The sequence below is a fragment of the Prenolepis imparis genome, unplaced genomic scaffold (genome assembly GCF_030444845.1).
Source record: "Prenolepis imparis isolate NDT839.2.m4 unplaced genomic scaffold, iyPreImpa1.0 SCAF_6, whole genome shotgun sequence".
Classification (NCBI taxonomy): domain Eukaryota; kingdom Metazoa; phylum Arthropoda; class Insecta; order Hymenoptera; family Formicidae; genus Prenolepis; species Prenolepis imparis.
The window spans coordinates 9,500,173-9,517,276 of record NW_028141164.1 but is presented as its reverse complement, the minus strand read 5'-3'; the positions used below and the strand labels follow the sequence as shown (position 1 = coordinate 9,517,276).

The 17,104-nt window shown below is 30.4% G+C and overlaps 2 protein-coding genes across 7 annotated transcripts in view; one reads left to right on the top strand and one right to left on the bottom strand.

The window, feature by feature from the left end:
* Nucleotides 1-17,104, top strand: part of LOC145937771 (gamma-aminobutyric acid receptor subunit alpha-1) — a 61,028-nt gene that overhangs the window by 37,750 nt on the left and 6,174 nt on the right. For 2 of the 4 annotated variants that reach the window (XM_083041138.1, XM_083041137.1), the window contains exons 5-6: nucleotides 3,722-3,808; nucleotides 16,070-16,302. In XM_083041138.1, the coding sequence (XP_082897264.1) occupies nucleotides 3,722-3,808; nucleotides 16,070-16,302 (320 nt within the window). Of the gene's footprint in view, nucleotides 1-3,721; nucleotides 3,809-11,231; nucleotides 12,257-16,019; nucleotides 16,303-17,104 lie in introns of those variants that run through there. The other 2 variants (XM_083041139.1, XM_083041140.1) reach the window with 2 other exon arrangements.
* Lcch3 (Ligand-gated chloride channel homolog 3) lies at nucleotides 116-9,579 on the bottom strand. Of its 3 annotated transcripts, none has more exons than XM_083041143.1 (10): nucleotides 8,820-9,579; nucleotides 6,668-7,115; nucleotides 4,946-5,052; nucleotides 4,259-4,326; nucleotides 3,422-3,567; nucleotides 3,131-3,288; nucleotides 2,473-2,757; nucleotides 2,016-2,246; nucleotides 1,686-1,942; nucleotides 116-1,296 (listed from the first exon to the last, which is right to left on the bottom strand). In XM_083041143.1, the coding sequence occupies exons 2-10, from the start codon at nucleotides 6,730-6,732 to the stop codon at nucleotides 1,144-1,146; spliced, it is 1,470 nt and encodes a 489-aa protein (XP_082897269.1). In that variant the 5' UTR covers nucleotides 6,733-7,115; nucleotides 8,820-9,579; the 3' UTR covers nucleotides 116-1,143. The 3 variants fall into 3 exon arrangements, with proteins under 3 accessions (XP_082897269.1, XP_082897268.1, XP_082897270.1); XM_083041142.1 differs by having other exon boundaries at nucleotides 6,668-6,868; XM_083041144.1 differs by lacking the exon at nucleotides 4,946-5,052 and having other exon boundaries at nucleotides 117-1,296; nucleotides 6,668-6,868; nucleotides 8,820-9,578.

The window sequence follows — 17,104 nt, the reverse complement described above, 5'->3', positions numbered from 1 at the left end:
AAAATTCTAAAAATTGATAATACTATATTTAAAAGTATGTATTATATATTTATATATACTTATTTTTTATTAAATTGCTCATATATTTACATATATATATATATCTAATTACTATAAAAACAATTCTTGTTGTGTAAAGTAAAATTTTAAAAAATATGTTCACACAAAATTTAATTTATTCGTCTGTGTGTAATATAATCAAACTAAAATTTGAGTATTCTTATACTGTAAATCATTATAAATCTCAACCAATCATTGATAAGATATTCTGTTTTTACATACATTTTTTCTATATAACAAATATTCTCTATCTTACTTCTAAAAATAAATAAGAGTTTCAAAATTATGTATGATTTTTGAAGTAATAGAAGCAAATTTCTGCTATACATTTGCATATACCTATCCACAGTAGACGCGCGATTAATCATCAGAATAATTATACATATATTTATTTGCTATTTTTTTGTATTCGATATTTATTTGTTAAAATTATGTTTAGAAATTGTCGCATTTTAAGAGCTATATATTTTTATGTGACATTCTTCAAATTATATATATTTCTTTTTGAGAAAAATATCTTTCAAATAATATTTTTCGCCATATAAAAAGAAATACATACATATATGTATAGACAGAAATAAAGCTTATATTTATCTTCAAAATAAAAAATATGGTGTAGATCACTTTTATCATCATGAACGCAAATATCTTATTCTAACGCAATTTATTTTTGGATCTCACTGCGACTTTTCTCGTTCATTATCAAATTATTATTCTTTGGCGTCTTTTTCATGTCGTGCACATGACATAACTCTCACGTACGCTTCATTAGGAACATATTGTCGCTCATTCGTCTCGCTATATTGTATGTTTTCTAATTAACGAAAATCTCTAAATGTTATTGACACACATGAGTCTCTCGCAAATATATTTTATTTCTATCGATAAGTGTGTTTCATGGGAGTACTTTCGATTCAGTACTTTCATCACCTGTTGTATATTCGGCGGATCTTTATTTTCGCGAAAAATATTACACATCGCTCGACGTTTGACGTGTTTGAAAACTTGAAAGGATCCTCCCGAATTGATTGGTCCTTTTTAAACGCAGACGTGGCCGAATTCGATTTAATATCCATTTGCCGCTCAAAAAAAATAGAAAATCCAATACACGGCATTGAACAACATAAAACTGACTGGGAAAATAATTCGCGAATACTTATCTATCACATTCACATCCTTGATTTTCGGCATCGACACTCGTAACACGGAAGCTCCTCTACGTAGAGCATGTAATACCTATAAAATTTTATTGTACAAAATATAGACATTATAAAATTTAAGCTATTACTCTCTATTTTAAGTAGAAACAACTCTTAAATCGAAATCATATACAATACATTTGCTTGGTCATTTTTTCTTCTTCAGTTTTCAGATAAATCAGCGATAGTTCGCGTTTGAATTGTTTCTATCATTTTATAATTATTATTCAGAGTCCTTTTTTCGTTTCTTCGTCTAGGATTTTCTTTTCATTTTTATGATTTGATAAAATATAAAGTAAATATCTTCTTTTTCACATGAAAATGTGAAACGCAAAGCTCTCATGTGGAAAGATTTCAGACTTTCTTTAGATATTTTCTATAATTACGTTATATGTTTAAGAATATCTGTAATATAATTAAGCATACCTTTGGTTTGTGCGGTCTTGGGCCTCTGTACCTGAGACCGCTATTTCGAGTGTGCGTGTTGTAAGCGGCGACCCTGGAAATACGAAAGCTCGGCGGAAACTTGGCCGGGTCGTGATCCCTTCCAGCTCCCGGCATCGATGAAGCGCTGACTAGGCCTGACCTATTTCTAATGCTCGGCAAAGGCGACATTCTGAGATCCTGAAGCTCTATGATATCGGCGTCCGTAGAATCAGGAAAGGGCGAACTGGCTTTGCTCCCTGAAGAAAAATCGAAAGCGAATTAATCGAGTGGAAAAATAATCTAAAAGATTCTTGATTAATATTCAGTTACCGATTTTAGAAGAGAGCACTTTCTTCTCGTCGGTCTCTTTCTTCTTGGTCTTCTTTTTTGCTCTGGCACCCCAATACGTATAATTGACCGCTGCGTATTCCAACAGAGCCGCAAATACAAAAACGAAGCACATCACCAAATAAATATCGATGGCTTTCACGTAACTAATCCGTGGCAGTGAGCTTCTAACACCCGTTGATATTGTTGTCATCGTTAACACGGTCGTAATACCTGAAAAAATAAGCTATAGATTTATCTGCATATATTTAATGAGAAGAATTCTCCTTAGACAATTTTGTAGAAGAAAGAAATTGAAGAGAGAATTATAAATTTCTAATTTATTAATTATAATATTAATTATAATTATAATATTAATTATAATTAATTAATTAAATAGTTATTAAATAAGACAATTATGTTAAATAATGTTTTAATAGAAATTTTATTCTAATTTTACCGAGAGCTACCCTTGCGCTGGTAGCTTCATGATTGATCCAGAAGCTAACCCAGCTAAGCATCACGATCAGTATACTCGGCAGGTATGTCTGAAAAACGAAATAACCGATGTTCCTTTGAAGTTTAAAACTCAGCGAGAGTCTTTGGTAGATGCCTGTTGCCAATTTCTCCTTTCGATCGTTGGTCTCGTAGCCGATTATCGTAAATTGTGGCAACTCCGCCTCCTCGACTCCGCGAACGGGAGTTTCTTTCCAGGACATTACTACGTCGAGAACTGTATATCCATCTGAATATTTAAAATAATATAATTTAGAAAAGAGACATAAATTATAATTTATTAAAATTCGATCTTGTGTTTTTCTCATTTATTGATTAATGTTTAACTAATTATTATAGACGTTTTGTTACATATATTCTAAGATTTTTATGTAACATTTTATCTTAAATTTAATAATTACAATTTTTATATAAATCTATAGAAGAATTTATAATTTGAACAAATATATGGAAGGATATGTGTGTCTATGCGCGTGTATATCTTTTTATATATAAAAAGCCGCTATTTAAGAATAATAAAGAAAGAATAATAAAGAAGAGAACTTGAATGGTTTTATTTGTTTCAATAATCGATTATATTAGATGCATATTTGAATACATACAGCTCTCGATTTCGACGGTGCAATTCTGTGAATCGAGAGGATAATAATGCAGATCCATCATGCAGGCTAGAGTTGTTGTGAATCTCATGCCATATGTGACCGAGCCGTCACCGGACAATCTGACAAGCTTGTTGCGCTCGGTGACATCATGCAGAAAGCTACAAATAGTTCAGTAAAACAGTATGTTAAAACAGAACTTACGAGACAAAAGAGAATAGAAATTTAAAATACGATAAAATGATTATGAATATTCAGCAAATTTTGGTAGCGTTATACTCATGAGTTATTAACCTGTTTTTATCGTTTGCGAAAAACGTATCCGGGACCCAAATCTTTTCTGCGAAATCACCGCTTAACGTCAAGACTTCGTCCTCATGCGAAAAAGCGAGCCTCTCGTCCTTCCAGTATTGATTTAAGTACATCGTTATCGTGTAATCCTAAGACGCAAATAATGACATTAATGTAATTTATTATTATTATTAATTATGAGAAAAAGATGTATCGATATATTTTATAATATATTTTATACATAATTATTAAATGTTTATATGCAACAATTATTCTCAATTATTCTTTTTTCTTATTTTACAGATATTTATCAACACTTTATAAGGAAAGCAGTTTTCAAGAGGCTAAAAGAAAGAAACTTTGTCGACAGTCTAAGGCAGAGACTTCAAGGTAAGAATCGATTTGAGAGAATGATAAAAATGTTATAAATATTAGGCTGTGAAATGCTTTTATATTATCAAAATTTATATATAATATTCTTGTCAGATATCTTGGTTTACAAGTGGTTGTACAAAATTATAATGCATGCATGATATAAATAAAAATAGATAAAGGAGATAATAAATTGAGAAATAAATTTACATATAAATTAGAGATTAATCTCTAACATCTTATAAAAAGATATGCTAGAGCCTCGTTATAATTTAATTTAATTCCTGCGTGTGATATAAATTGATAGTACAAAAATTAATTTTAAAATTGAAAAAAATAAATTAAATAATTAAATTTATATTAAACCTTCCTAAAAAAGGTAGATTATATAAAAATCTTGCACTAAAGAAGCAAAACTTATCTCTCTACTGTATGAATATATGTATATTTTTTGTTTTATTTTCTTACCATATTGACTTCTGAGATCGCGTCGAAACTTGCAATGGTGAGATCCATCCCAACTAATAATGGATCACCTTTAAATAATAATTTCTCATTAAAATTTGAAACATCTTCTGCAAAGAAGTGAGCATCCTAAATCCTCTATTTTTTAAACTATTTGTAATGAGAAGTCATTAAATGAATAAAGAAATAGATTAAAGCCTTTTTCTAATCCTGATGATAATATCGGCAAATTACTTCCCCTTGTTACACGTTCGATTAAAAGCGTTGATTGCGATCGTGCTTTGTTGAATGGCATGGAAAACTTCATTAAAAGCTTTTCTAGCGTTATATATCCCTCTCTACCTTCAGGCGACTCTATTCTAGAATTTAGTTCTGTCAAATATATATAGTTCGATATCTAAGTATAAATAGTTTTCCAAAGTCCATTTTAGGCGGTATAATTTTCTTCATGTTTATTTTCTAATTATATAGTTTATTTTATTAACTTCTTTGAATATATATATATATATATATATATATATATATATATATATAATATGAATATATATACATATAGATCTCGTCTGTTAAAGTTGAATAACACAAGTACATACATTGTTATGTATTTATATTATTGTGTAACAAACATATTTAATTTCAACTGGATAATTTTCAATAAAATGTTCAAAAATCTACAAAGTTAGAGCTCACCGCCAAAGTTCGGCCTTAATCGAATATCATAGCCGTCGAGTATCCTCGAAATCGTCTGTGTAACGTTCTCCAATCTATCGGACATCCCGATACTCTCTAGGGAAGCCCTATAAAGTGTGAAATTTCAAAATACAGAGAGTGGCTTTTGCTAAAATTTAGAATTAAAGTTAAAATATTGTATTTTGCTAAAGAATAAAATATATAAAGTTTCTAAAATAAATATTAAATAATAACAATATAAAAAATAAATTATATAGGGATAGTCTTTTTTTCATACACACAAATAAAATTAATATTGATACATTTTAATAGCAATCAAAATATATCATGAATTACATACTATATGTATTGTGATCATGTGATAAAATAAAACATTTGATCATTAGATAAATTTCGATTAGAAGTTTTACTTTTTGAAGTACGCATCGAAACATTTACATCTTTGACGTTCATTTTTATTAAATATGGCGAGAAACATCCAAATTATACATTTCTCCGTAATATGACACAAAAATGATTATTCACATTCAAGAAACCTTCGTTTCTTTTCCTAGTATTTTTATATATTGACAAATTATATTTTTATTTGAAACGCAAATAATATTATATACGTGAATTGTGACATATGTGATACGCAAGGATACTACGATATAACGGAAACGTATAACATCGAAGAATAAAACAATATAGAACAATATAGAAGTTAATAACATATAAACGAAGAATCATGGATTTAAAGAAAATAATATCATGCATTGTGAAATATCTTCCATTGACTAATTCAGGCACTGTCGACTTAGTCTGGTCCATAGCGATTATTTTACTCGTGATCGTAATATTTTTTATTATCATGAGTAAATAAAGAAAACATTTTTAAAATCGCGAGAAAATCATGAGATGGTTTCAAATCCAACGTTGTTTAGAGAGACTCATCAGATTCGTCTTTTGCCCGGGAAATGGAGCTTTGTTGTCCCTTCTTGTGTACAGCGGATTGATTGGAGCTCTAATTGCCCAAACAATTGTTCGTGTTACGCGCCTCGGGCTTAATTCAGGTATTGAATTACTTTCTTTTGTATATTATGCCATTTTATTTCTGTGTACATATATATTAGCTGTCTTTTTGTTGCATTAATATGTACCTTTAACTGAGTTATCTTCAGTTAGTTTGTGATATTATTATAAAGATATTAGTGCAAACTTTATTTTAATTTTTATGCTGTACATTATTATATTGGATGTTTGATTTGCTAGAGGGTACTTTAGAAACAGTTTTCTCGAATTTGGAGCTCGAACGAACAAGATTGAAAAATCAATTCTTTCATTGAAATTAGTAACAATGTATTGTTCTTTAAATTAAGAGATTGGCGATTTTATTTTTTAATAATATACATATATTTGTAGTCTCATATAATTATATTTCTTTATATTGATTTTATTATAATTTTTATATTCATATTAATAATATTTCTCTTCTTTTTACTTATTTTAATTGTTTTATTTGGAAATAATTTATACATTACATTTATAAAAGAGCTCTCTTTGTTTCGAGCTTGCTGTATCTGAATACATTTTCGGATAGGAAATTAAAATCGTCCTCCTTGCGCATTCGTGTCACGTGTACCTTAGAATAGGTAGGCAACGAAATAGGTAGGGACGAGCATCCGCGTCATTATCCGTCGCGATTTTTCATACTAGGGGAAAAATTCGAATGACAGTGCTCACCAGATGACACGGTGACGCAGCTGCACGAGGAGGAAGACGATCAAGGGCAGCCCGCGCAGCAGCATCCTGCCAATCGTCTTCGTTATTCGACCGAGATTACGTCAGTGAATGACGAGCGCGGTGGAGAGAACGTCGTCATCTCGCGGTATCCTCGCATCCCCTCGGCATCCCCGTAACCGGCTCGTCGCCGCCGCCGTCCTTCTAAAATCGCAGATAGAAGGGAAGACCCTGTACGACCTCTTTCCTCCGTCGTCCTTCACCCTTGTATGCCAGTTCCACACGCATATTCTACGCACCCTCGAATTATCCCGCACGCGGAACAAACACACAGAGACAACTCCCCGCATATATCCGCAATAAGTTCTACCCGGTTTAACTCTTGCGTATGAAACGACGTGTGGTAGATTTAACTTATCAGTATGCATGTATACGGATTTCTCGAAACTTACTAACAGGAAATAAGTACAAATTTAATTAAATTTTATGGCAAAAATATTTATTACTTAAACTTGGTTTCTCTCTCTTTTCTTATCAACGTGTGTGAAATAGAGTGAAAAATGATAAGAAGAATATAAAATAAAATACGAAAAGCGATAAAGATTGTAATACTTGACATTAATCAAAAAATGTGAAAAAGGAAAAATAAAAATGAGATATTTTTCTGATGTATTTGATATATATTTTCAATTATAAAGTAGTGTTTTTTATCTTTTTTTTTAATTTCCGAGTATGTAGAAAATCGATTGATTAAGAACTCCATATTATTCTAGTGATTGATCAGATCAAAGACTAAAACAACAAAATGTGCTGGCACGATAAAGCATTATAATGGCATACAATACATAGCGCGCGAAATAAAAATTTTATATAACACGCTCTACATATCGCCTGTGCTACAACACATTATTCACTTTCCATTCAAAGATCGCGCACGAACAGAGCCAATTTTCGCTTCCGTAAACTTGATGAATGCGTTAAACAATAATAAAAAAAAAAAAAAAAACTTGTAATATATTCTACGCAACATTGTATACTCTTGATACAATTATTCCTCAAAGGGTAATCAAGATGAAGAACATCTTGTTAGTTACCAGACACCATAAATAATGACGAGAGTATTTTTTTCCCTCTCTTTGGTTGGCTTTATTAATGTTTGCGTTTTATGTTGACGACAAGGAATAATTCATACACGTGATACCTTACATAATTATTGCTTTACCTAAGCGCAATGCGAAGTAGCTTCTTGTTCTCCAAAATAAAATAAAATAAAATAAAATTCTTTATTGTTTACTGCTCTCCAATATCATATCAAATATTAATCTTCTCACTAATATTTTATATTTAATGATTAATTCTTTGAATAATCATATCAAAATATACAATAAAAATTATATTTAATTGTACATCATACAATTAAATATCGATAAATATTTAATATTGTTTATACTACAAATAAAAATTAAAATGTAAATAGATAAAACAAAAATTATATAACATGCATGCTGCATTTAATGAATTAATTTTCTTTACTTATTATTTTATATTAACTTTATATAAATTATATAAATTTAAATTATATAAACTTTATATATAAATTATATTAACTATATTAATATGATTTTCGAATTTTTTAATTAAAAATTTTATGAGAAATTATTATTTATAAGTCTTTTCTAAGAAAAATAATAATTCACCACAATATATTTTCGGAAAATATAAATCATTTCTGTTGTTACAAATATAGACAATAATCTAGTAAGCAAAAAGATTATTAATACAATGTTATTGTATTTATATTCAGTAATGATATGACGCTTACACATGTGTAGTTCTTAATGTTATATACATCACATTTAAAAAAATATTAGAGCAGTATAAAGTATATAAACATATAGTTTATAAACATTTTTATATTCGGAAATAGGTATATATATAAAATCAGGTAACATTTTAAAAATATTTATGTAAATTATTTAAGATTAAAATTATATAAGAACAATATAATATTTCAACATTTTGATTTAATGTTATTGGCTTATTAAAAAGCCTAATCGATCCAAGTACAAAGATCTGTACAAGATTATTAATTCTTTACATTTTACTAATAAATTTATATTCACAATTTAGGTTTATATTACACATATACATTTACCTGATGCATTCGACGAAAATCACGATGCAGGTGACGATTTCATTGTCAATTTGATGGGAAAATCGGAATATTACTAATTATCATGTTAACGATTGGGCTTGCTAACGCGCACTTTGGTCCATCATCTTAAATCGAGATCGATCGCAGCGCGTGATCGCAATCTTTCGAATATCGGCTTGCCTTTATCAACGTTCACGGGGATCAATTGTTATCAACATTCACAGGACCGGCGTTATCACTTCTCGAGACGCGGTCGAATTCGCGGATCACTTAAACTCGCGCGACTCCGAACGCGTTGTTACGAGCATCGATCGTCGCTCAGCATCACTCCTCGTCCTCGTCCACGTTATCGTCGTCGTTGTCGACGTAGACGTCGTCAACGTCCTCTGGTAGATACGAAAGCGCGAAATATTCCCGTACACCACTAGCCTCGCGGAGATTGTTGCCTTTCATCCCTCGGTAGCTAACGCGGATCCACTGTCGATTTCTCTCTTCAGACCCTCTCTCTATCTCTCTCTTTCTCGCTCCCCTCTTTTACTCCCTCATCGTGTTCTTTCTCTTTCTCCCTCCCTGTCTTGTTCACTCCGGAAATCATCCTCTCGCTTCTGCCTGCCAACGTGCTGGTTACTATCTCTATCACTCCCACCCTCTTCTTTCTCCTGGTCCTCCCTCTCCCAACGCTCTCGTTTTCGCGGGTCCTCCATCCCTCTCGCTCGCATCTCCTTTTTCACGTGCAATCGCCCCGTTCCACCCTGAATGTTTCCTCTGCCCGTTTCCTCGCATCCGATCACCCTCTTTTCCCTCTCTTCCCGCGCCTGTTCCCTTGGATCGCCTTGATGCTTCTCTCTTTTGCTCCTCCGAGAATCCCTCTTCGTCTTTCGTCACCATCCCCCGGGCTTCCCCCGCGAATTGCGCGCATGCACGGTATACCTATCTCGCTATATACCCTCTATCTCGGTCGACCTAGTGACATACAGCCAGTGATCGGATTTTCTGAGCGAGCCGATCGAACACTACCGCCATCACTATTACTACTCATCTCCTCTACAACATCCTTAGAACGTGGCAGAAGGTGTCATTAACCTTCGAGAGTTATAATGCGGAAAAGAATCTCAGAAATAATCGATACTTATTCCGCGATGCGCGATAAAAACCAATCGCTGACACAACGAAGTTGCATAATGAGAAAAACTAACTCTTGGGGAAGAAAAAAGCGACAGAACTACTTCCTTGCAGTTGAAGTTACATATTTCCCAATCAAGTTATTTATTTTTATACATGCATTGTTATTATGAGATTAATAATAATCTAATATATAATGTAAAAATTCGCAAACAATCTCGAAAATGGAATTTTACGTCTTAATGAAAATACGTTTTTAAATGCTCTTTTAAAAATAAGAGTAAAATGTAGGCAGAGAGATAAGATCAAATTAATAGGCGCTCGACTAAGCATTAATGAAGATTCACTTCCGCATCATATCACACACATTACTACGACAAAGCTGTCCGATAAGTGAACTGTCGAGATTTGGGGCACTTTTCAAGAGTACAGGGTGATTTGCGTCTAACATTAAAAACAGATTCTTGATTAAAATCTCGAATGAAAATTCTTGTAATACAAGATAATAATTTATTACATTTTAATTTTCAGTTCTAATACACTAGTGAATAGTAACTAATTCGCCTGAAATTAAATAAGAAATGAGATTTTGTTGGCTCTGCTTGAATCTGTAAAATTAGTTAGAAATTATTAGTGCGAGTTTCTTAACTCTTTCTTATTCTCATCTCAAATTTAGGAAATTTAGAGGAATTTGCCTTTGATGTTTCATACGTAAGATATCTCATATGCAATATGGTACCTAGAGTAATAGCGGTTAGATGCATAATCGATAAGCAAAGAGGCTTCTATCCGGTACCGCCGGCGGGATAGGTTCACTTACCTTCGCGAGGAGCGATAAGAGTTTTCCTGTCGGCAACATCGATGCTGGTCGGAAATCATTTCACCCGGCGTCTTGGAAGATCAGTTTCGAAATGTCCGCGAGAAAACTCGAGTGAGAAATCACGACGTCATATCTTTGTAGCGACTATTTCCAAATCAAGGACAGCTTCAGTAAAAATTGAATTTTTAAAAAATGTAAAACTTTCAAAGAGAAGCACATATGCATTTAAATTATTATTTTAATAAATATATATATATGGTTAAGAAAAAAGAGAATTGTTTTTAAGAATATATTAAATTTTATTAATTTTTATCTATGTGATTTATATTACTATTATAGTTTTACATATAATATTATTATTATTTAACTATCATATAGTTTTAAACAAGAATTTTGAATGATATGCATGAATGCCATATTTCTATAATATGATATATAATCATTTATCTTAATTGCATATCTATAAGACTTGCAAATTTAGTGCAGTTTAACATGTTGCTCTATAGATTGTTCTCCATATAATTTCCGCACTTGAATGTAAATGAAAGCAATCCTTCTAAATAAAGTACAGCCTAGCTAAAACATGACACGATCAGAAACACGCCTGGAAACTTCCTAATTAACGTGTTTAAATTTGGTAACTACTGAAAGTTTAATGTGATTTGACGAGAGTAGTGACGCGTGAAATCTCGTTGATTGCAGGTGTAGTTTGGATCGTCTCAGAATCAGATATAATTAATTAGTTCCGATTAGTTAATTGGTTCTGATATATTATGATAATCAGCAATAATATGGTATACGTATTAAAATATAAAAAAAGATTTTTTGCTCTATTTTCCTGGCGAAGTAAGATCTTATCACAATTTTAATGTCCATTTTTTATATAAATTAAAAGAAAAGAAAAAGAAAGAGAGAGGAAGAACATTTTTGTTTAACTAAGATTTAATGTGCAAAAAATCCTTTCTCTTTCTACGTGTAACATAAAAATTTTCGTGGTTTTATTTTAAATATTAAAACCCACATTTTCACTTTTTTCAAAATTATTGTTAAATAAAAATGCAATAAAAGTACCTACACGATAATTGAGATAAACTTGCGTTTATTATCGCGTTTTGAAATTATATTATTTCCCTCAAGCGTACAAATTTATGATACGGGAAGAAGATTAAAGATTGATTAAACTGTCAATTATTCCAAATCACAAATTTATCGCGAGATCGTCGCGAACACGCATGGCATTAAAGGATTATTAAGCGCGAATATATACGATCGGTGTGATTTTGGGGCTTGCGCGTCGCGACTCCGCTTGTAACTCCGCGTCTTAGGGGGTTCGCGGCAGAAAGATCCACGCGGCCACCGCAATGGCCTGTAGTACCTCGTGACGAGTGTCAAACTCATCGGCATCATTGACGAGAACGAGCGTATCTTTGAAATTTCCAAGTAGAACGAAGGATCGTGATTCAATAACGAAGATGACACCAATGAAACTATCATTGTGAGTAAAACGTAATTGTTAACGAAAATCATCGCGCCTTGCAACACATTTGCAGAGGAGACACGCATTTCTCAACTGCATATATTTTTATTTTATATGTTTTTTATAAGAGACATATCATCGCATATTGTCACACAAAAAGTTTCGTTTTTGCACACGCACATATATGCATTTCTCCCTTTGCTTTTTATATGTTTAATATTATTGTAATATATATTTAAAGTAATTTCTCTTCTCTTTAAGATTAGATAAAATCATGAACATATATTTGCGTGCATAAAAATTAAAAATAATATTTATTAAGATTATTAATTATTAATTAGTAAAAATTATTTTTAATTACTTTATGATATATTTGAAATATATATAGAGCTATCAATAGTATAGAGCTCAATTATATATCATGAGCTAACAAATGTGTATACAGAGTTTAATAGTTATTTGATCTATTTTATTGCGTCTTTTTATAATAATCATTAATTTGCAATCATACGAAGAAATGTTAAATAATTAAAGTATGTTGATACATAAATCAAATTGTTAAAAAATATAATTATAATTATAAAAATATAATTATAATTGCATTATTATTAAATTATAATTATAATGCATTTTTCTATATCATTAAATTACGTATAATTGTTTTAAATTAATAAGATTATTTTAAGAATTCGGGTTATAAACGTATGAAGAAAAAATTACTCTCGAATAATGCTCTATCTTGTATGGAAAACTATAATATCACCAATTGTTATTCAGGTCGCTTTTAACTCATTTAATGTAATCATTGTTTTGTACTCTGTATTCATAAACGTTTTGCATCTTGAAATAATAAAAATCTCAATCACTGTATATCAAAGCCAGCGCGCTTCTGACGCATGAGACTCAAAGATGCATCTTAAGCAATTATAAACGTACGCGTAGATCACGAAACTTGTACAAGCCTCTGAATATTTCAAGAGCAGATTTCGAGGCAGCCATCATAGAAAACCTAATTACTCTTTGAATTTAATCGAGTATATTTAACAAAAGTTATTATTCATATGCATATAAACATCGAACACATCTATAAACACATCTTTTCATAAGTCATCCGGTTGTAATAAGTATTGTAAATTGCTTTTGCATATTTTAATCAAATAATAACAATATTGTAAGAATTTATGATATAATGATCTTAAAATAAATAATAAAAAGAATAAAATTGTGAAAATATTAAAGAACTATTGAAAACACAAAAATAATCAAATTATAGCTTAGGCTAGATAGATTTTGCAAAAATTTATATACTTGATTAATTATTTTACTTTATACTTGATTAATTATTTTATTTATAATTATTTTATATTGATGATTGATTTTGAGGCATTCTAACATTTTTTTCCCATGATGAGAACTGATTTTTCAAATTTTGCTGAACAAAATATAGCCTATATGTTATCACTCGAAATTTTATACGATTTAAAAGGTTCGAAAATCGGGAATAAAATGCACATACAATCAAGATTGTGATTTAATAGGGCGTAACGTTCTTTCGAAACAATGATACGAACCCTCGTGGATCGCGGACGGATACTGCTGAATCGGCGAATGACAAGAGGCACTTTTGTCCACTTTTCCTTTCCGCCGCGCCGCGATTCCAGCCTCGCTTTATACTTTAAACCAAATGATGCTCGTCGTTTATCCCTTTTGCGACTTTATTACGGTGTTTCGAATTCTCTATAGTGGAAATTAAAATTGATACGAAATGTCGAGTAATAATGTTGAATTTGATAAAATTATATTATATTTAAATCTTTCTACGAAGTTTGAAGCTATAGACTTACTCGAGTCCGTAATCTGCAAGATTCAGATAGAGTTTGATTTTAAAATTGATAATTAAAAATTTGATAAGATACTGTTCTCCTTCTATCTGTGTAAGATTTGTAAGTTACGTTTCTCACTTAAAAATTGTGTGTATATTGATATACTAAAAGTTTTTTTTTTTGCATATTGTTTTACAAAACACTTTGTAGAACTTCCGGAAGATTTCGGAAGATATCGCGCGCAATAAGATACCGCTACGCTTAAATTAGCGGACGAATATATGTGTTGCAAGCAATTTATCTGACTCTTGCACAGAGAGATATTCTGACCCCTGCATGAATAAAGTTCTGGAACGTGGACGATGCTATTTCGCTATGTCGAAAGGGTAACAGGGAATGTGGACACTAGAGATGAGGAAAAAAAAACACATAGCGTGCTCCGCATAACTTGTAATCTTTGTAACGTCAACGTCGTCATTATGTCATGTTATATTATTCGAGAAGCTTAGAATATTGTGCGAATATTATCTTTCAAGTCGATATCCACTCGACGAAAAACTCGGCGCACGATCTTTTTGAAAGTGATTAAAATAGATATATAGAATATATAAATGTTCTATAATATTTATATATGGGATGATTTGTGTTCGTGCATATAAAAAAACAGGAGTATAAATAAAAAGGATATTATAAATGAATGGGAATAAATATTTTAACTGCAAATAGTTTAACTGCAAATAATGTACGTTTGATTTATGTCATTAGATCGCATATAATTGAAAGTATTAAATAAAATTAAATTTTTTGTGAAATTTTATGCGAATAATTAAAAAAAATATTACACGCGGTATTAATTATGTAAAGGAATTGCTCTCGTTACAACGAAGGTATTATAAAAATTTGAAACTGAGGACGATATTAACGGGATTCTCTTTAGGATTAAAATACATGCGTAATCGATACGGCTTTAAATGAATTTCTCTCTATAGGACAGAATATCGACTTTAAAGACGAAACAAGTAGCTACGATGATCGATCTCATTCACACGATCATAAAAGTGCACTCATGTCCACTAAATACATAATGAATTTCAATTATCGACATTTAGGACTCATTTGTAATGCTGAATATAATTTGATATTATCAATGCCTACTAAAATATATATTATATTCTATTTACAATTTTTAAAATATTATCACTGTACGATATATTTTAACTTAAATTATTTTGTTTTAATTTGTTAATTTCAAATATTAAAAAAATTCTATTTTATTATTTATATTTCCTTATTATTATATTTATTTATAGAGATATCTTTTAATTCATTTCGACATAATTAACAATATTAAAAACTTGAATAAATAACAATGTATTTTATTGTACAACTAGCACAACAACACAAGCACGCGCCATTCCCCGATTTTATATAAAAAAGAATGATATTTTTATATAAAATTGGCTTAAACTTGATTAATATTTTTTGACAGAAATCAGCTGATTAAAGTATTAATTTGCTAATTGAATTTTAAAATAATAATATGTTATAAAATGTAAAATAGTAATATAATTGTAAATAATATATGTTATAATTCTTTAAATGATGCTTTAAATGACTTTTTTTACTTTAATAAATTACTTTAATAAATTTATAATTTGTATGACTTAATTATCAAAAGATATTATATATGAGTGTATGTATGTATATAGCTTTATTATCAATTAACAAGATATTTTCTCTTGAAAATGCATTCCCTTATAAGTAATTTTCCTTAAACCAAAATTAAATTAAATTTTCCTAACAAAATATGAATTCTAGATCTTACAAGAAACTCGGCAACTATTGTAGAAGAGAATGTAAGCGATTTCTGACATAATTCTGTGTATCTCTCCAACGCTCAAAAGCCTATTTAGTTTGCGCGCGATATCGCTTAATTCTGTATAAAAATAATATTACAGATCTCGTTACTGGTGAAGTAACGAATGTTACCTGTACATTATGTCCATAGCTTCGTTGTTCTCGTGTCGCTCATCGTGTGCAAATATCGTTATTATGCATTTGAAATCAAAGCAACATCGGGTTTTGCATCGTCATCATCCGGATCATTGGAATCGATGATGACGATCGGCAGCAGGATGCCCAGAGCCACCGTGAACGATATCGTTTCGAAGAATATCACTATGGTTCTCGAGAATCTGCTGATGAATTATGAAAATAGTCAACTGCCTACGCACGGTAAAGGTAAAAAAAGAGAGATGCAAAGTCCTTTCTATTATACAATTGCAATTTGATTAGTTTTCGGGAATCTCTCTCTTTCTCTTTCTCATCCGAAACTCATTAAAAATATTTCAGATAGATCAGTAATAGAATAGGAGTCAAGATCAATGTCATATTTTTTTTGGAGAAAAATATATAATTATTTTTAAAGTAATTATTTATAAAGTAAAAAAAAATTTTTCTGTAAATGCAAATTTATGCACACCTATATATTACATTTTGCTGTCTCTTTTGTTAATAGATGTACATTCGCGGAAATTTATTGCATATGTTGCATTTTCAGCATTGATTATAATAATATTACATAATAAATTTTATTCCTTGTTAATAATTAAATTAAAAAAATCTATTTTTTTCTATAAAAGATATTGGATTATTAAATCAAGTTTAAATACAATATATTTAATATTGATATTAATTTATGATTGTGACGAGCGATGTTGTGCTGCGGTCACTAGAACATTGAAACTGCATTTCATTATGCATTATATTCTACACTTTGTGCTAATCGCAACCACGTACAACGGAAAATAATATCGAAAGATAATTGCTGGTTTCCGAGAGAGAGAGAGAAGAATCCAGGAAAATAGTCTGACATGATCTAACTGCATTAATTATCGATCAATAACTAGTAGCCTATAGACTACAATGCTATAAATTAATGATAATTATCTGAATTGTAAATTAAAGCTATTTTTAATTTATTATATTATATATTTTAGTAGATTTTTCTCCTAGTTAATAATTTGATCGTCATCTACGTCTG